The sequence below is a fragment of the Thamnophis sirtalis genome, unplaced genomic scaffold, assembly GCF_051295495.1.
Source record: "Thamnophis sirtalis isolate CommonGarterSnake01/CBP01778 unplaced genomic scaffold, rThaSir2_p1.2 scaffold_4, whole genome shotgun sequence".
In the NCBI taxonomy this organism is placed as follows: Eukaryota; Metazoa; Chordata; class Lepidosauria; order Squamata; family Natricidae; genus Thamnophis; species Thamnophis sirtalis.
In genome coordinates, this window is record NW_028261384.1 from 48,776,739 (window position 1) to 48,797,793 (window position 21,055).

The following is a 21,055-nucleotide window of genomic DNA, read 5'->3' on the forward strand; positions in this document are numbered from 1 at the left end:
TTCATACAAAAGCATTTTAAAGGTTTTAATGTGTTATTGAGAATAAATGAAGATTAACATTAGGCATAGAATTATAAAGTGTGAGTGGATTAAAATAGAATTCAACTATTATCACAGTCCCTTCCTACCACTGTATGGCTCCAAGGTGCTAAGGCACCCTCATGTATTGTAGATCCAAAATGAAAGTCTCTAAGAATATGGGTTATTGTGAGGGGTATTTTTTTCTCTTAAGTTTTTTAAAATTAAAATTTCCTAATTGGTGCGTAAAATATGTTGCAAAGCAAATCTCCAGCTTCTTCATTTCTGCATTCTGAAATATTTTTTCCTGTGTGAAAGCTATTCATAAGGTTGGTTTTATTCCTGAATATCTAGTAAATAAGCTTATATTTCTCCTATATTCTGAAGTTATACCAATCTTCTTGTGTTTTAATTTCAGACATAACATTTTTGTCTCTGATTGCATTGAAAAACAGAAGAAACAGATAATGTTAGAAAACTTGGGAGTCCCTATTCGGGCGGGGGGGGGGAAACGATGCCGCTGCGCCCGGGACCCCTCCTGTCCCTCGGGGCGGCGCTGATGTCTCTCTTGTGGGGCGGGGGTTGCGGGGAGTTCCTGGAAGCGAGGAGGTGGTGGGGGGAGATAGCCAGGGTCCGCGTTTGGATCTTTCTCCCGGCCTCCAGCTCTTTCCCCAGAAGGAAACGCCTTCCTTCCTCCGCGTTACGCTGAGCCTCGTTTAAAGGCTGTGGTTTTGAGCTCAGGCAAGATGGGAACAAAGGGGGGGGGGTTGCACAGAGCTTCTTCAGCTCTGACAGGATTGTAGGGAATGGGAGGATTTCTATGCCTTGCGGACAGCTGGGCATTTGCATCCCCCACTTCCTAACTCCTCACTGTTGCAGCCATTGCTGGTCCAACACGATTTTCCTCCCCTGGGATGGCAGCGGAGCCCCGGGGCTGCTTCTTCTGCGTCCGCTGGACTGTGGGGCTGGGAAGGGGGCGGGAAGAGCGACGGGGCTGGCTGTGGCCGGTGGTGGCAGGCTGGTTCGCCTCCTCCTCCTCCAACAGGCAACAGCACTGCCGGATCCAGTTGTAGCTGCCTGCAAAACGTTTCCTTTACAGAGTTTCTCTGCGCGGCAGATAGAAACTCTGCACGGGGCTTTCTTGCAAGGTGCGCGGCCGCGCAGGCGCGCACCTTAGAGGGAACAGTGCATGAAGTGTCTCAGGGGATGATGGAGGCCTTAAGAAGTCCAGGGCAAGTGGTCCTAAGCCTGCACTAGATCTCCCAAGCCTCCTCCACACACTGATGCACCCTTTGATCCACATAACAACCCAAACATTGTTTTAATCACTACATCAGGAAAAGCAAAGAATGTGGATCATTAGATGAGACTGTCTTGCTTAATGGTCATTAGCACTTGTTAAATATAATGAGTAGTCTCCATTACAGTCAAAAGTTGTGGATCACTTGTAAAGAACCTTCTGGCTTAGAAAGACATTTTGAGAACTGGATTATCTTATTCAGCCTGAATCTTGTAAATGTAAAAAATGGAGGAAAGAGCATAAAAAACAAAAGATATTGAGATGGAAGATTTTCCTGTGTTATTTTATGATACTGACAAACTATTTAGAGAAATTATGAACTTTCAAAAAACTTCCACTAATGTTTTATCTATTCTTTTCTATATCCTGCACCAGATCCATCCTAGTCCAAATAAAAATGGATTGGTTTTCAGCATATATATGAAATATAGAATCAGAATAACTACTGAAGAGCATTATAAGAATTTTGAAAAAAAGTAATGAATCAAAAAAACTATTTTTGTTTAAAACAGATACTGTATTTTGGAACTTTAAACAAATAAGCTACTATGCTATTTAGTAGCAATTATTCTCCTTACTTAAAACTATTTTTGATCAGCAAATCAACAAAATATACAGATTATAAACATAATGTAACTATGCATATCAAAACCAAAAATATAACAGTCTTTTACATTAAATAATATCAGATATTTTTTCACGGGAACTGTATTAATTCAGGCTGAGATAATTGGCAAAAATGTCTACTCAAGTGATAGAATACAAAGAATTCAATAAAAACATAGCATTTACTGAAAAACAGGCTGCTTTAGGAAGCACCAATGAAAGTTTCAACCAAATTTACTCCAACCTCTAAATTCTGAATTTAAGGCCATATTATGTTACATAACATTATGTTAGATCATGTGCTTTATAACAACCACAAATTTATATATCTCTACATCTTCAAAAAAGATAGCATTTAGTTGTTATTTTTTCTCCTGATTCTTTGTGGCTTTACAACACATTGTTATGCCAACTGGGGCTTCCAGGGAAAGCTGAGGCTTGTTGCTGCAGCAGCTCAGAGGCATTTTTCAATCTCAGAGCCACAGTGCACCAAGAGGCCCCTGAGCTACAGCATGGTAAACAGCCCCAGAATTGCACAGTTCTGGGGTGCTTGCTGCAATACAGGGTGCAGGGCAGCTAAAAGGTAACGATGGGTAGGGGACATTTGACAATTACTTACTGTTCCTATCTAAATTTTTCCTTTGTCCACCTGGTATCTTCATTCCATTTTTTTCTTGGACTGCTCCAATTAAACTTGGAGACCATTCTTTATCCCATCTTTTTCTATACTGTTAAGATTACAGGTGTCTAAGAAGTCAGTTTTTTTTAAATGTTCCATGTAATGTTATTTATGTATTCTTCAATACAGCATCTCACTATTTATAATTTTTCTGTAAATCTATGTTCTATTCATAACTTGCTTAATGATGAAGTGATACTTTTAAGTACTACCATGATCTTTCAGATTGCGCAGAATCACAGCAGGAAGGCTATGGGATTTCCACCCTGTCACTAACGAATCCTCTATTTTCTTAACGTGGGCCCTGAACATGAATGAAGGCTCTTTCAGAAGCAGATCAAGGGGCAGCAAAGCTGAAGAAATAAAAAAAAAACTACATGTGAAACTAACATAATTTAAAAATAAGATTAGAAGACATTCAAGATGGGAATACTTTCAAAAATAGTGACAGAAATGAAATTACCAGGTCTTGGTCTGAATCCTGGAATTCCAGTGTAATCTCTGCAAACATAGAAAAGGTATTAAGCAAGAATAATCTTTCAAACAATAATTGTGTGAGAAATTTAGCATATAAATTGTATCAATGCCTGGAAAGAAAATCGCCTGGGAGTCTTATAAATAATGACTCCCAATTTCATCAAAAGTTTACAAAAAAGCACACATACATTAAAAAGACCTTTTCCACCTTTCTTATCATGCAGTATTACTAGATTTTATGGCTGTGCATCTTCAAAGAGTGTCTGAAAGAAACATTCTGGTCCTTGTACAATCCAAAATATTTAGAACCTCTCTGCTATTCCTTAAAACAGCCCTTCTTTTTTCCTGCTCCTGAGCAAATCTAAAAAAGGAAGTTGCTTCAAGAATTGTATTAACTTTTTTTACTAAACCTTTGCAGTTCTCTGTAGAATGCTAATGCAAAAAAATGCACGTTCATACTATTTAACATTTTAATTAGCACCACTTAGTTTGAGACCTTAGCCATATGCTGTTTCTAAAAGCTTTAGATATGGCAATAATGTTTAGTAAAAAAAATTCTGATAAAAGAACAGCTTTAAATACACAATCGGGGAGTTATCATTTTAACTATATTTACTTTTAATTTAGTTTAAATGCAAATTAGATCAGACTTAGTTGTCTCCTAGGAGCAGTCAATACTTTGGAAAGTCTGTTTTCCAGTGTGAGGCTCAAAACTAAGAGTGGCCCTTGGACAATAAAATGTTGTATACTCCTATTCTGAATGGACCTTAAAGAATATGAAAAATATTTTTGCAGTGGATAAAATATGTATCACAATTGCCATAATAAACTGTTATAATAACAATTTCTGCTTCTATTCTGCCAACTTATTTTAAGACATTTATACCACTGAAACAATAAAAAATAAACATGACTGAGATTTGTTATGTGAAAGATTTTTTAAATATGAGCATCATTTTATATGTTGTATGTATTATTGCTACATAATTTTATATGTTGATAAATTGCTAATGTATTTCATGTATTTTGAAAATCATATTCTTTGAAAATTTCAATATTGCTGTACTCAAGATTCAAGATGAATTCAGAATAAGAGAGGCAAACAATTTACATTTGTAAAATAAGATTTCAAACTTGCCTTGCCTGAGGCTGTCTTTCATAAGCACTTAAACTGCGTTTTATACCTGTAACAAACGTACTGAATGTATATGAGTCAGCAAACATTTTAAATTCATAAAATACTTTTCTTCTAACATTTGCATCCTACCATAGCAATTTTTAAAAATATATATTCTGGAAATAAAAGACAACTCTAAATACAAAAAGTCTAGAGCATCATGATTCATACTTATCTAAATATCACATATTAATTATACCTGTCAAAGCATAAGAATATTTTATTTGCTGTCTATATAATTTGTTAGAGGGTACATGGTGGCTTAGTGGTTAAGACTTTGGGCTTGTCAAAGGGAAAGTTGGCAGTTCAAGACCCAAGTACCATGTGACAAGGTAGCTCTTGTTTTTGTCTCAGTTCCTGTCAACTAGAAGTTCGAAACCATGCAAATGCAAGTAGATAAATAGGTACTACTTTGATGGGATTGTTAACAGTGTTTCCATGTGCCTTGGAATATAGTCATGCCAGCCACATGACCGCAGAAGCATATTCAGACAAAACTGTCTCCCTTGGCTACAAAATGGAGATAATCACTGCCCCTTAGAGTCACACATTACTGGACAGGATAAACCTTTACTTTTACAATCTATTAGATGCAATAATTGTATCTATGGTAGTTTGTTTTTACTGCATTTTTACTGTGCATACTGTACATTTAAGAAAGCAAACTATTTTCCTGCCTGATATATATGTTTTCTGGATCAGAGCTCAAAGTAGGCAAATCTACCTTCATCCAGAATTAAAAAGAAAAAAAATCACATACTCTCCATTCCAATTTTTCTCTTAGTCTTGTTATTAGGAATTAGTTTAGGAAAGGATAAAGTATAATATTAAAAGAGTTCACGCTATTTTTTCCAAACATTTTTATGATGGTTATAAAACAAATGACTTGCAGTTGTTAAATGAATCATGTAGTCACTAAAAGAATCTGGCTTCCCCCATTGACTTTGGTTGTTAGAAATGTGCTGGGAAGGTTGCAAATGGCAATCACATGATCCCAGGACACTATTACTGTTGTAAATACATACCGGTCACTGAGCACTCTAATTTTGATCACATAACTGTGAGCCTGCTGTGACAGTTATAAGTGTGAAGACCAGGTGTTAATTACTTTTTTCAGTACCATTGTAATTGCTGCTAAGAACAAATGGTTCTTTTTTCTTACCATTTTCCAACATTAACATGTAACATACATAATAAACTTCTGTTGTGTTTTAACTGGAAAAATCTAAAAGGGTAGACATCTATTAATGTGGAAGTTTGAAAAATTCTCAGATTAAAATTTTTCACAGGGCATATATCCCTATTCAAAATATTATTTGAATCCTCTCAAAATAAATTAAGATTAAAAGTTCAAATCTCACAAACCCCCTACAAGAATTAATATTCCAAAAATATATAAAGAGGAGAGATAGATTTAGATATAATGAGTAATCATGAATAGTTGAAGTCATAAAGCTTCCACTCTTCTTATGATTTAAGTCAGGGATCAAATCTAAGTGTTCTTTTATATTAATTTCATTTATTAGAATTTATTTCATATAATTATTCATTCTTGAAAAATATAACAGACATCAAGGATAAACATACTGTATACTATCACAGTAAAGATACATATCAAATATTTACTATGGAAAACGTGTGAAGAAGAGAAACTAAGATGACTAAGAGCCAGGAGACAAAAACATATGAAGGATTGTAAGAATTGGGTGTGATCAGTCTAGAGAAAATAAAGGCTAAGGGTGGCATAATAGCAGTATTATTTGACATAATAGCAGTATTATTTAAATTTATTTTTCAAATCACCAGAAGGCAAGAAAAGAAACAATGGATGGAAACTAATCAAGGAGAGAAAACAACCTAGAACTAAAGGGAAACTACATAACTGTGAGGACAATTAACTAGTGGAACTCCTTGCCTTCAGAGGTTGTAGATGCTTTATCTCTGGAGGTTTTTAAGAAAAGACTGGACAGCCACCTACCTGAAATGATATAAGGTCTCTTGCTTGAGCTGGGGAGTTGACTAGAAGACCTCCAAGGTCCCGATTTTAATTGATTGAAGTGGTTACTTATCACAATGTTCAGCTTTACTTTTTATAACACAGCTTATGCTTTTTCAAACATAAAAATCCTTTAAATTTGATACTTATTCAGTTTATAATGCCCTTTTTAAAAAGACTGGATAAGTAATAAAATATTATTGTAAATATTGTTTTTACATTTCACATTGTAGATCAGTTTATTTACAGCTTAACACACTTACAAGCATGAAGATAGCTCATGGGACAGACTTTGCAACAATCAACATCGCCCAGATTCACTTAAAGCAGATAGATGATGATGCTACAAAATGTGTATTAGTTAATTTTTGAGCTTCTTATACCACATTAACTTGATTATGGATGCTTTTTAGCTAAATCTCTGGTTTTTAAATCAAAAAAATTCTCATTTAGTCTCATTTGGTCTTTCTAAATTTATTCTGAAACTGTAGGATCATCATTATGTTTTCATTTATGATTCATGTGTGCTATCTTATTACTACTCAGATACTATAGTAAAGTTTTTGTCATCACTAATAGCTTCCAATCAACACTATCAACAATTCTTGAAGAAACTTACCAAATGCTGACTCTTTAAGGGGACTTGAACTAGAACTGCTAGAATCTGCAATATCCAATTCATCATCAAATTCCGAGAAGACATCTTTGTAAAAATAAAAACAGAATAAACTCTTTTCTGCTATTCTGATCAGGAGTAAAAAACTTTTCTTGTTTAATCTTACCTTTTTCTGTGTTTTCTAAAGTGCAGTTATCATCTGAAAGGGTTTCATCTTTCTCTTCATCCTTTCCAGAAAACTGGTGGAGGTTTTCAGATAGAATATCAGTATTTTCATAAAATTCACTTTTTAAACTAGCTGCTTCACTACTACTGCTGCTGAAACTTGACTTTTCATAACATTCCTGCACAATAATAGAAACAATTATTTAAGAAAATAAATAATTTGCTTGACAACACTAGTCTGTGAAGTTCACGCTAAGTGGTATCCATGAAATTTCACAGATATTTCTATTATGTTAATCAAGCTTATTTCTACCAGCTGGACAAAACAGTATCATGAATAAATTTTCAAACAAACACATTCTAATAAGAATTATTATACAAAAATTATGAAATCATTAAGAAAGAAATGGGTCAGTTTTATGTCAAATTCAAGGCGGCTTTATAGTAAATCAAAGTTTACATTTTGCTTTTCTTTCTCCTACTTATTTGTGGCAATGGCCTTCATGACATTCTCTTTGGAGTGTACAGTTTCTATTTCTCATTTTTAAACACATTTCAAGCAATGTTGGAAGTTCTGTATGATTAGATCATATGTTCAAGTGATGACTAGTTTTTTAGTGATGGTCGTGATGCCACCTGTCTTGGAAGAGCTAGTAGTACACCCTCGCCTGAAGAAACTATCATTTATTTGAAAATTTTTATCTATTCCCTAATCTTCTTTTTTAAAAAAAAGATTGTTGAGAAAATGATGCAGCTTAAATTCCAGACAATCCTAAAGGAAGCAGATTTTCTAGATCCATTTCACTTGGAGTTGAAACCTATTATGATTTGGCTGCTCCATTGTGGGATATTGCAGTGCTTGTTCCATCACATTAGTATCTATAACAAAACACAGGAAGAGGTCATTTGATGCTTTAGAGTGAACTATCATCAGTATGTTGATGACAATCAGCTATACAGGGCGGGGCATAACCTTTTCCTAGGGGGTCACAGCAACACTTGTAATAACAACACAAATAATTCATACACCATTCGAAAGCCCATCAAAAACTGAGTTTATTGACACGATTTAATAGTCAGTATGACCACCATTAGCCCTTCGAACAGCATTCAAACGAGGTGCCTCTCGAAAGGCAATGCATTTTATTCTGTCAATGATCCTTTGTTCTTCCGAATCGAATTTTCCAGCCATTCTTAAAGCAAATTTAACATTTAATAGCTCATTCAATTCAGTTTTTTATGGGCTTTAAAATGAGGTGTCGCGGAAGTTGTAAACTGCTGTCGATCTTGCTGTGACCCCCTAGGAAAAGGTTATGCCCCGCCCTGTATATCACCACCCCACAAAGGGCTGAAGATACTCTGAAGGTCTTGAATTAGTGCCTGGAGGCTGTTAGGAGCTCAGTGGGTGAAACAATCTCAAACTAAACCTTATTAAAACAGAATTGCTATTGCTCATTAAATACCATAGTTTTCTAGATGAAAAACTATGCCACCTTTGGTCTGACCTAAGCATATACATAAAATTATCTGCTACAATGTCCTACCTGTTAATGACTACTTCAGCTTCAACAACAACAATACACGAGCACACAATAGATACAAACCTAAGGTAAACCACTCCAAACTCGATTGCAGAAAATACAACTTCAGCAACAGAGTAGTCAATGCCTGGAATCCACTACCTGACTATGGTTTCTTCCCCAAACCCCTAAACTTTAATTTTAGACTGTCTACTGTTGATCTCACCCCATTTTAAGAGGTCTGTAAGGGGCATGCAAAATCACACCAACGTGCCTACCATCCCTGTCCTAATATTCCCCTTTATTCGTATCCATTTCATGTATTCAAATCATGTTTATACTTATATGTTATCTAATACATGCTCGAATAAATAAATCAGTTTCAGGAGTTGCTCCTGATATGGTTGTGTTTTTCCTGACAAAAATAAGTGTGTCATTTGAAGTTCTTCTTGGACTTTTGCCAGATAAGCAGATATAAGGTGGCTAATCAGTCAAACAGTTGGTGTTGTGATCATTGTTTGTGATGGTATTGAAGAAAATACTGGGGCATTTCTGAAGAATGAAGAAATGTGCAAAATGTGAAATTGATTTACAAATATATATATACCATTTAGTGACCATTTAGATGTTTAGTAACTGAATGCTGCAGACATAGTTTTAAAAATTCAGGTACAGCAACTAGATATTTGCTTATTATTAATTGAATCCCATTCAGTACAGAATATTAGCATGGCCATGGGAACAAAACAATTGTGAACTGATATTATATGTGAGCAGATTCAGTAGCTGAAGTAAAGCTCTAATAAGGATATGAATGCAATGTTCCCTCTAATTTTTTTTCAGTGTGAGCAGAAAAGTATAGTGTTTGAGCAGCATATTTTCATGCCTGAGCCCCTGAATTTTTTTCACAGATGTCACCTAGGACAACAATGAAATCAGTATTATTTGAAACTCAAAGTTATGTTTATTCAAGGTACCCGCTTAATTAAAAGTGTTATATAATATCAGTATCACTTAACAACGCTCCTGCTTAGCAACCAAAATGTTGGCTCAGAAAGTCTGGCATTTGAAGCACGCAAGTCTTAAAGCTGTTGTTACAACATCCTTGCACCCCTAACCCTTTAGAAAAAAAAATCCCAGGAGTCTTCAAACCTGACAGCTTTAAGACTTGTGGACTTCAACTCCCAGAATTCCTCCTCCAGTCATGTTGTGGCGACATCATCTGCATGGATCTGCTCCATCTTCGGGTTTTTTTCACAAGGGGCAGGGCTGCCGCTGAAGATGCCAACGAGCCCCCGCTGCTACCAGAATATCTGCTGCCGCCTCCTCCTCCAACAGCACTGCCGGATTTGCCGCCCGACGCTGCGGCTGAGGTGAAGCCACCAAAGCTCCCAGCAGCATCCCTGCCCATGGCGGCGGTGCCTCCCCCTCTGCTCGGAGCACCTCAGCTGGGCTCCGGGTTACCCCTGTCGCTGCCTCCACCTCTGCCGGGCTTTTGAGAAGCCATGAGGCCTTTTTTTCCTGCTCCCGCCCCCTCTGCCACCTTCCTACTAGCTCCCACGGCCTCATGGCTCCTCAAAAGCATGGCGGAGGAGGAAGGGGGAGGGATAATGTGGGGGCCAGCTCAGGTGCTCCGCATGGAGGGAGAGACACCACTGCCATGGGCGGGGATGCTGGCGGGAGCTTTGGCGGCTTCACCTCAGCTGCAGCGTCGGGTGGCAAATCTGGCAGTGCTGTTGGAGGAGGAGGCAGCAGCAGATATTCTGGTGGCGATGGGGGCTTTGGGGGTTCATTTCAGCTGCAGCGCCGAGCTAGGATTGGCTGCCCACAAAATACCTCCTCAGGCTTGCTTTGCTGAACACGGGGCGACCGATGCTAGTTTGAGTGGCCACAGCTGGCGCAATCTACCGTCAGTCTCTCCGTGCTCATCAAAACAAGTCTGGGGAGGTCCTTTGCGGGCAGCCAGTTCTAGCCGCCTGCAAAGGACTTCCCCGTGTTTGCTTTGCTGAACACGGGGCGATTGACGGTAATGAGCGGCGCAGCCGGCGCCTAGGAGGTCCTAGTAGACCAGCTGTGCCGTGTAAGCTCCTGCCGCAATCCCCGCGCCCGTGCTAACCCTAGATTTTATGAGGCCCCTCAGCTTCCAGAGCCTGTGACAGAAATCACTGTGCGGCAGTTAGAAACGGCTGCGTGGTGTTTTCTTGCCATGTGCGCGGTCACGCAACTGCGCACCTTAGAGGGAACAGTGTATGAATGCTATTGATACAAATGAGAGAATTTTATGAAGGGGTTTATTAAGATGCATTGTATTCACGCCTTGGCCCAACTCTACTGGAGCATCAATTATGGCCATACCATGAAGTCTTCGTGACTGATGTAATAAAATGTGTGCATTACCTTGGGGGATGAGAGAAATTGATACTTCTTAGGATATCAGAAAAGAATGCCCCCTCCTCAATGATTTAATTGGTCAAACAGTTACAAGTGGTAGTGGGAAGTTTATACATTCAGACTTGCAAGATTATGTTAATATCGCCTTACAATAAAATATAATTTTTTCATCTTAGTCATGTTTCCCGTCTAGTTAACTTGGAAGGGCTGACACTTGGCCATTTCTTATTTTAAAAAACCTGCAATGTGCTTTATCTGGAGTTGACTTGAAGATTTCATTAGCTGCAATATCTGGCAGCCAGATTATTAATCAGGACAGATATTCTTGGGGAAAAAAACCACTTATTTGGAATCAATTCAATGGCTTCCAAGCCCAATTTACATGCTGCTTATTGCCTATAAAATCACATATATTGTGGGACTATCTTACCAAGAATTATTCTGTAGTTTTCACCTCCTGGAAACCATACCATGATTGATTGATTGATCTATACATACATACATACATACATACATACATACATACATACATACATACATACATACATAACCTTTACTTTCAAGTTTTCCAATTGTACACCTGTTGTATTGTAACTAAATTCATTTGCTTTTGTTATTAGTCAGTCCCTTCCTCTCAATCCTTATACTTTTCCCAACATTAGAACTGGGTATTTCTAAGTATTGACCAACATACTGTGGAGCATCCTACTTCAAAAATGTACCAATGGCCAAGCCTATTTTTTCTGGAAAGTCTTTAAAACACTTGTTTCCTTCAAAAAGAGGGAATGCTCATTTTACAGCTCTGCAAGTCAATGGTTTAATTGTAAATCACAAAACACATTTAGTGAAGAAAGCCTTATATCTCCCAGAAGCCTATCCCACATTCAGAAAAAAATACTAGCAACTGAAGTATCATAGTTATAAAATCCTCTTCCAAGACTCAGTTATTTGAACTTGTTGATTTATTATGACAGCCAGGTCTAATATTGGGTTATTTAATTCTAATACCGGAGCAAAATGTTAATGATCTGGTCAACAGTAATCAGTATGGCAAGGGAATTGCTCACTATGATGTAGATTTAGAATCTCAAATTCCTATTCAGTGGTAGTAAACGAGTAATTGGAATTATTGCTTAAAATTCTCTCAAACAGATAGGAAAGAAACTGGCACAAATAACTATCATGGCCCAAGCTCTGAGAAGGTTTATTGTAGAAAAGCTTTGCAATAATTACAAAATAATTTCAATATGCTGAATATCACATAGAAGTTTTATTTAATGTGAAATTAAGGTTGAAATTCTAATATTTGTTTTTCCTATCTATGTAGTACAATAGATTTGAAGGCACTCTTTTCTGATATAAAGGATAATTTCCACTTCTCATTTTGTTGAAGTATATCTTGGAAAGCATTATGTGATCAAACTGATATGTTTGAATTTGTAAATTAATAGCCAATAATCTTGAAGCATAAAATTACTTTCATTACTGGGTTATTTTTGTCTCTCTGGTGATTTCTGAGTCATGTTTCCATGAAACAATGATTTGCTTTTAATTTTCTCATTTTGTTGAATTTTCAAAATTTTAGCCTTAAGATATAAGAGCCAATATTTAATCTTTCAGGAATGCAAATTGGGGGCATTGAAATGTATATGCTACAATCTCAATCCTTTTCCAATGTAAAGACAACATAACATTTGATGACATTACAAATACTGTTTTTATTTTCTAGTTTCAGCAACCAATTATTCACATTACTGTGTGTATACAGTTGTTTGTTTGGTAATGTGTTGCAAACTTTATACATGACAAGTGAGAGCAGGCTAATGCTGTATTATATATACTCTTTGACAACTCTGAATAAATAACAGAGAATGTAAAGTAGCCTTGGTAACTATATATGTCTATCTTACCTGAGACAGCACAGCAAGTTGATGATGACATTTTATTGCATTCCTATTGGCCTCCATGAAATATCTCTGAGTACGCCTTCTTTCACGTTCCAATTTCTTCTCCAAGACAAGCTGAGAATTTGATAATCCATCTAAATACTTCATCATAACATCTGAAATCATTGAACTGACCTCTACTATATCAGGACGGATGTCTGCATCAGGGTTCAAACATCTGTGGGGAAAAATCTCTGTTATTTAGGAGATGACAACCAATATTTACATGAAACTAATTCTCATAAAATCAATGACTGGTACATCTTTTTACATAAAAAGAGAAACAGCCCTTACCAAATATTGCCTTGTTCATAAAATTTTACTCAACTTTTTTTTTTAAAAAATCCCAATAGAAATAAACCAAGTTTATGTGAATATCACAGCCATTTTTATGTTGTTATGTATAATATTAGGTCTCTATTGTTCGGCTGAAATCAAGTGTAAATGTTAGAAAACTATTTACCAATGTATTCTTGATTATATTTTCCTGGAAGTACAGCCTTCGTGGAAACCACAGTTGGTGATGGATACTTTAATTTATAGTTTTTTACTGTGCCTAAGTAGAAGTTGCAAAACTTAGACTATATGTAGAATTTAACTGAAACATGTTAATTTTGTTTTATCTCAGAAGTTCCAATGCAGAGATAAAAAGTGTAGTCCTAAGATATTGTTGCAGCACAATTTCCATCATCCCTCTCCACTCCTCATGCATACTAGGAATGATATGAGTTTAAGAACACCTTCACAACCATACATTGCTCACTCTTGCTCAAATGAGTGAAGAAAAATAGTTTAGCAATATAATATCTAGGCAGAAAACATAGTTGTGTGGCTACTAAAACAAAGTACACATAACAAGTAGGTCATGTTTGGGCCTTTGTATTGTTCTCAGAACAGTATGGGAAACAGAGTCCCCCCAAAAATGTTATAACAATAGGCACAGAAGTTTCCAAGGGCTATGGCTCACAAAAGTTTAAAAATTTGAAGTTGGAAACTAAGCTGAGTTTGGCTGCATTAGCAAAATCTAGAAACACATCATTACTTTGATGTTGATAAACGAATAAGCTCATCCACTTTTCGACCACTATGAAATCGCCTATAATGAAGAATAATCTATTTATATCTTATTCCACTCTAGATAAATTTCATTGTACTATCCATTGACTTTGTACCAATCATTTAAAAATTAAAGGATAGTAGGACAACAACAGTATTCACTAGAACTCCTATCCTCCTTTCTTCCATTTAGTGTTGGGAAACTAGATTGAATGTCAATTATCCTTTCTATAATAAGTAAGGACTTTTTCTATTTTACTTTCTTTTTTGCTCACAATGAAGGTACCTTTTCTTTTATTCTTCATGTATCAACCTTAATGTTTCCTGTTGTTTATGTTGTATAAATTTCTGTTTTAGCTACAATTCAAAATTATAATTTTAGAGACACTCATTATGAAAGAAATCAAAATGATTGTTGGGCTTCTTTTCTAAATACCTCATATTTAAATCTTTCTATTAGCTAATTTCCTACTTTATATATTAATTTTAAAAATGGGTTCATCTCCTTTCATATTCTTATCTCTTTATGTCTTATGGCATATGTTGTGTAAATACAGACTTTCAAATTATGAATAAAACACTTCAAATAAAATAAACTCCCTTTCTTTATTTGAGGTAAGTTGAGTTAAATTAGACTGCAACTGACTTACAGCCACTCATTCAGTTTTGAGGTTTTACCAAAACTTAGTTCTCTTAGTTTAACAAATAGAATCGGGCAATTGCATGTGTCTTTTAATAATAACTCATAATTATATACCACAGGCTTGAGGTGAGGACTGAGTACAATCAATATTTCTATGTCCTATTAAAAATAAATAAACTTGTAAAGAATTTTATGCTTATGGAGAAGTAATAATGATATATTAATATCATATTTCAGGACATATCAATTGCTAATGGCTATTTTTCTGTTTTCTCTTTAAATATAATCATTCATTTTATATCTTCATGTTTCCTTTTTTTCAACTAATAAGAACTCTGGGATGTATGTATGCACTAAACATGTAGCAAGGGAATGCTAAACTACTCTTAGAAATTAAATGTCACATAATTGTTTTGAGAAAAAAAAAGTGTTATATCTATTTGGCCTTATAGGATGAACACAAATTGCATTACAATGCAATTTCAATTTTGAAGAGGGATTTTTTTTGTGTAAGCTTTTTTTTCTCAGCAAATGTTGCTACTCATTTGTGTGTTCTTTATTTTCCATAAAGGATATTCATATAGCTAGTCCTCAAATTATGACCATTCATTCAGTGACCATTCAAAATTGTAGTGGCGTTGAATAAATGGGACAATCAGTGCTCAAAGTTCCAACTACTGCAGCACCCCTATGGTCACATGAACATATTTCATTGCTTGGCAACCAACTTGAATTGGTTGAAGAGTTCTGCACTCATGTGATCATCTTTGTGACCTTCCCTGATATGTTCCCACAAGCAAAGTCAATGGGGAAGCCAGTATGAAAAGTTGCAAGATGGTCAAATAAGTTTCTTCCAACATCAGTCTTTCTTTGCTTGCAGGCACACCCCCTTCACTAATGCAAATGTCATGCCCTCTTTCCCTAGCCTCGCTGTGCTCATACACATTTATCCCACATTGGGATAAACTAGAAAGAGTGATTTTAAGCAGCAAAGGTTTCACTTAATTCAGTCTGAAAAGTGGGAGACTTCCTTGACAGGTTGAAAAAAGAATTGGAGGAGATGCAAGAAAGGAGCTCTGCAGCAAATGAAGCAAGAGGCTGAAGAAGAAATTAATATGTTGAGTGCTACAGTTGTAGACTTTTCAACTTTTACAGCATAAATATGGAATGAATTGCATAATAAGAAATATAAATGGGTCAACTCTCTGCAAAAAATAAAAAGTTATAATAGCTAGATTATAATAGCTAAGATTTACCTAACTACTTTGTATTATTATATCTTCACATTCAATTGATATTCCTTTACAGGTAGTTTTTAAGTTGTGACCAGTCAATTAATAGCCATTCAAAGACCGCCCTCCCTCAAAAAGCTGCACAACCCTGTTCAAACTTACAACAGCTATAGCGCCCCCATAGTCATTCACCTTTACAACATACCACAGGGATCCTGCAATGGCCCTTCACCTCTGCCATCATCCCACCCTGATGGGACCCCACAATTTTTAAGTGCAACATGAATAAATATTTTGGTTTGTCACCCAGACAGACAGATGTTAAATTGGATTTGGCATTTTTATCTACTTATTGAATTCTTTCCAAGGAATTAGGATAGGTAGTTGTAGATGTTTAATGTTGTTACAGAGATCACTATGGGATGTAAGGTGTTCTACGTGAAGCTGCCTTTTGCAGTTGGCTGATACATAAATGTTATTATTATAAATAAATGTTATTAATTTATTAAATAAATCATTTTATTATTTAATAAAATAAATAAGCAAATACTGAATGCTGTTCAAATCAAATAATAATACGTACTTTTTTATGACAGCAGATACCTTTGTAGTATATATACCTCCTGGTACTGGCTCATAAACAGCTTCTACTATCTACAAAATAAATAGTTGCTGTCATTTTTAAAGTGATTTTATATTGTAATTTTCCATTTGATTTGCATGGCAAACTTCACATAACTTCCTCTTATAGCTGTCACTTACAAACTATAAAACAGATATGTGTACAGTTTTTACATCTGATTAAATTGCTTTATGAATTTGATATCCATATAAGTTAACTCATTCAAAAATAATAAAAAATATCAATGATTTATATTTCTTCTTCATCATCATCATCATCATCATCATCATCATCATCATCATCATTTTAGCCATTGTCTAGCCACTGTGAGATGAAGGCCTCTTCCACATGATTCCAACCAATGTGATCCTGAGGTTTCTTCTGACAATTGGTCCAGCAATTTCATCTGAATAAATGCAGTTATTTAATTTATATGCCACCTTTCTATTCAATCAAGTATTCAAAATTGCTAACCACAAATAAAATATAAATATAAAGTGGAACTTAAAATGAATAATTGAAACAACGCAAAAATACTTAACAGTGAGGAGCCTTGTGGAATAAATAATTTCTTGCTAGTTTTAAAATGGTAAAGATAATAAAGTGTCATCCAAATCCTGGAGAAGGTATACCCTGGGACAGATGTGTGATGCAGGAGCAATATAAGAAATACTTTCCAGATTTTAATGTCCAGACAGATTTAAAAGATATACAGTCCCTCAATCATGCTATTTAAGGATTTACAGATTAATACCAATGCTCCAAAGGTATGTTCCTCCATATGAGGCATTTCGTGCAATTAATGTATTTTTGGATGAAGCTTTTTGGATGAGAAGCGAAATGTCTTCAAAGAAAAAAAAGAAAGTTCAGTTGTCTCTTGAAAAAGCACTTTTGGGAAAATCATAATCTGGATAATTGAGAATCATCATAAAAATAGACTTTAGCTATGCACTTTGGGATGAAAACCCTTTGAATGGTGTGGGAGTATGAACGGATTTCCAAAAATTGCAGACTACAGGAACTATTTACATTTCAGTTTGAGATGCAGACAACACAGACTCATCCCCAACAGCATATGCCTGTGTTCAACAGTGAAGGGACACAGGACAAAAACATCCTGCAGAAAACACCTTCATAACACAGTCCTTTCAACAATTTCAAGAAGGCTCCACACCTATTTGAACTACTCAGGTGACCCTGAGGACACAGACACAGCCTCAACATCTCTCTAAAAGAATGCAAATGATCAGCTGCCTACAAGGAATATAAATCCTTCCATTCCCCACCATACTGTAAGAGCTGAAGAAGCATCTTGGATCAGAAGTGAAAGTTCTTCAAAGAAAAACAAGAAAGTCTAGTTGCCTCTTGAAAAAGTACCTTTAGGACAAGATCAATGTTAGGAGACTGAAGGCAACAAGGTCCATTATGCCCTGCAGAGTGTTATTTCCAAAGCATGTTGATGTTAAATGTTTACATTTTGCTGATGAAATGTGAAATCTGGAAAGCTCAAAGAGTTGTAAAAAGCCAAGATGTAGAAAAATGTGTCTGGACAGTACCTGAAGCATACGGGTTGCCAGTCCTATTTTAATTGATTCTGAGTAATATCTCGGTAACAGAAAGTGATAACAATAATACAATATGGTATCCATAAAAGAGAATATTGGTAGCTCAGGTTGAACTGTAGGATTCTTGGTGCTCCCTGAGCTTGGAGATTTCTTTCAGAGGTTTCATTATTAAATTAGGCTGATGATGTTGCCTAGTTTAATAATAAGATGTCTCTAAGAAAAAAGTTTATCTATGTCAGAGAAAGCTGTTTCTCTAGACCTGCTATAAAATCCTTATGAAATGCAAGATTGCTAACTGCAGAACATTTCCCGTGTGGTATAACAAATATAGGATTAAAAAGACAATTAAATGAAACAAATAGATAAAGGTAAATGATAAAATCCCATTTAGCAAACCTGCATACTTTAGTTGCTAAGGAGAGCATGTTGGCGCTATAAAATGGAGGGTTGAGTGTTGCCATCTGATATAAAACACATCCTGCAGCCCAGACATCAGCCTTCTCACCATATGGCTCACTCTTTACAACTTCAGGGCTGTATAAACAAAAACAAATATTATATTCAATATAAAAAGGACAGGGGAGAGGTCACTAAATATATATTACCATGAAAATCCTGAAGTTTATAAAAAGTCTCTATAAATATATAAACAATTTAGAAAGATAATGGCTATTCAATTTCCCAATCTAGCTTATAAAAATTACTTGAGGTAAAATTCCTTCTGATAACAACATTAATGTGATTTCCCCTTTCTTGTAGCACAAAAGTATGCTAGTATAATTCTGATAGCCAAGCTGGTGCTATTCTTCCAGTTTTAATATAGGATAACTTAAGGAAAATGACTGGCAGATTTCCTGCTAGTGGGGAAAAAATCACCAATTACTATCCCTAACATGGCTTGGGAAGAAGGCATATTTTGGCAGATGCCTAGATCCATGAATTTGGGTATCTGTCAGAACCTCATCTCTGAGAGGGATGGATTGTTCTGCAGTACAGCAGTGAGAGCACATGCACCAAAGACAAATTCCTTGTGTGTCCAATCACACTGGGCCAATAAAGAATTCTATTCTATTCTATTCTATTCTATTCTCCTATCGTATCGTATCGTATCGTATCGTATCGTATCGTATCGTATCGTATCCTATCCTATCCTATCCTTGTCTTTTCATATTTCACAACTGCCGATAACTATCTGCAATGTACCATATTTTTTGGAGTATAAGATGCACCAAAATTTTGAAGAGGTAAATTTTAAAAAGAAGTTTTTGCCCTCTCCGGCCCCCAGGAGCACTCTGCAGGCTTCCCAAATCCTCTGCACGGCCCATTTTTTTGTAAAAAATGGGGCATGCAGAGTTTGGGAGGCTTGCAAAGTGCTTATGGGAACCAGAGAGGGCAAAAACGCAATGTTTGAGGGCTCGATCTTTCTAAAGGATAAGTTTTTTATCGATCTCAAATCTGCTTTTCTCTACCCCTCCCATGGCAGGGCAGGACTAAATATATCTTTCCGCGCTTTATTTTTTCCCCCTTCCCTCTGATCAGCGACCATGCAGAGCCACTTGGCCCAAGGAACGGCAGTCAGCTTGCTTCTTCTCTTCAGCGAGGAGGGAAAGACATGTGGGGGCTGCTGAACAGCCACCGCTGCACTCGACCAGGAACAGTTCATTGGGCGAGTAGGGGTGGGAAGGGAATTCCTCCCATTCGGATTAACAGTTCCTTGTGGTGGTGCCTGAGCAGCAAAAGGAAAGCCGAAAAAAGACGACCTGGCAAGGCTCCCTCCTTGAACAACTGGGCTTATTCACAGCTCTCTTCACAGCCCTGCTTCCTTAGTGCAGGTGCAGGCTCCAGGGAGACTCTCAACCCAGTGTTCCCACATTCCGAAGTTTCCTTTCCATCCCACGCTTTTTCCACTAGCAAAGATCCTGCCAATAGCTTTTTCCGGAGAGAAAGTGGAGATCTAGCCTCCTGAAAAAAGCTTTCATGGAGAGAAGATAATTCCTCTTCCCTTCCTCCACCACCCCAATCCCTCTGGATCTGTCATGCATTGCTTACTGCTATTGCTGCTGCTGCTATTGCGCCCAGCTACCATATCTCTTTGCTGCATGACAGATCTGGGAAAATTGGAGACCATGGTGGAGGAAGGGAAGAGGAACAGTCTCCCCTCCACAAAGGCTTTTCTCAGGATGCTAAATTGGAAAGTTAAAAATCTGGAATGGGATACAATCAAGCTCCTGAGATTGCTTTGCTACCACCCAAAAATGCTGTTACCATGATCTCTGCTGCCTGGAACTGCCTGAGCAGGGGCAGATGGAGTGGGCTCTACAGAGATTAAGGTAACAGCAATTTTGGGTGGCAGCGCAGCAATCTCATGATGAGTCAAAGCCTTTGAATCAAGCTTGATTGTACCCCATTCCAGGTTTTTAACTTCCCAATCTAGTGTCCTGAGAAATCTAATGTTTCTGAGCCACCTCTCATTTGCAGGAGGAGGGTGGCGTATATGAAAGCCTCTGAATAACTGGGAAAGAAAGCCATACTTTTCGGGCAGCAGTTTTCGGCAGGTTCCAAGCGCAGCTTCCTTTCCCAATCACTCAGAGGCTTTTGTATATGCCGTCCTTGCCCTCCTCCTGCAAGTGTGAGGTGCCTCTGAGACTCAGTGAGCAGTTCAGGGGAGACAACGGCCACAATGACTTCACTCCCCAACAATGTGAGGAGCCGCCACTGCCAACACTGCCTAAGACCTCCCTGGAGCCGAGCCAAGCCAAACGGCAGCCTCAAAAGCAAAATGTCTCCTTTCCAGTCACTGCAATTTTTGCAGCGCCCGCTTCACCTGCCCCTTCTCGGGCAATTCCAGGCAGCAGAGTAACAGCGTTTTTGGGTGGCAGTACATCGATTTCAGCTGCCTGGAACCGCTCGAGAAGGGGCAAGTGAAGTGAGCACTGTGTGAGAGGTGTAAGGTAAGCTGCTGCTTGGTCCCCCCCTTCTCCAGACAACCCTGGCTGAGGGTGGTCGCTTCTGCTCCTGGCCTGGGAGACAGATCTGACCAGGAGGA

The 21,055-nt window shown here is 37.1% G+C and overlaps 1 protein-coding gene across 2 annotated transcripts in view; it reads right to left on the reverse strand.

The window, feature by feature from the left end:
* Nucleotides 1-21,055, reverse strand: part of NEK10 (NIMA related kinase 10) — a 163,793-nt gene that overhangs the window by 43,749 nt on the left and 98,989 nt on the right. For both annotated transcript variants that reach the window (XM_087712881.1, XM_087712882.1), the window contains exons 25-32: nt 18,414-18,543; nt 16,406-16,476; nt 12,856-13,069; nt 7,036-7,213; nt 6,873-6,956; nt 4,219-4,264; nt 3,067-3,104; nt 2,816-2,956 (exon numbers count right to left, since the gene is read on the reverse strand). In XM_087712881.1, coding sequence (XP_087569007.1) covers nt 2,816-2,956; nt 3,067-3,104; nt 4,219-4,264; nt 6,873-6,956; nt 7,036-7,213; nt 12,856-13,069; nt 16,406-16,476; nt 18,414-18,543 — 902 coding nt within the window. The remainder of the gene's footprint in view (nt 1-2,815; nt 2,957-3,066; nt 3,105-4,218; nt 4,265-6,872; nt 6,957-7,035; nt 7,214-12,855; nt 13,070-16,405; nt 16,477-18,413; nt 18,544-21,055) is intronic.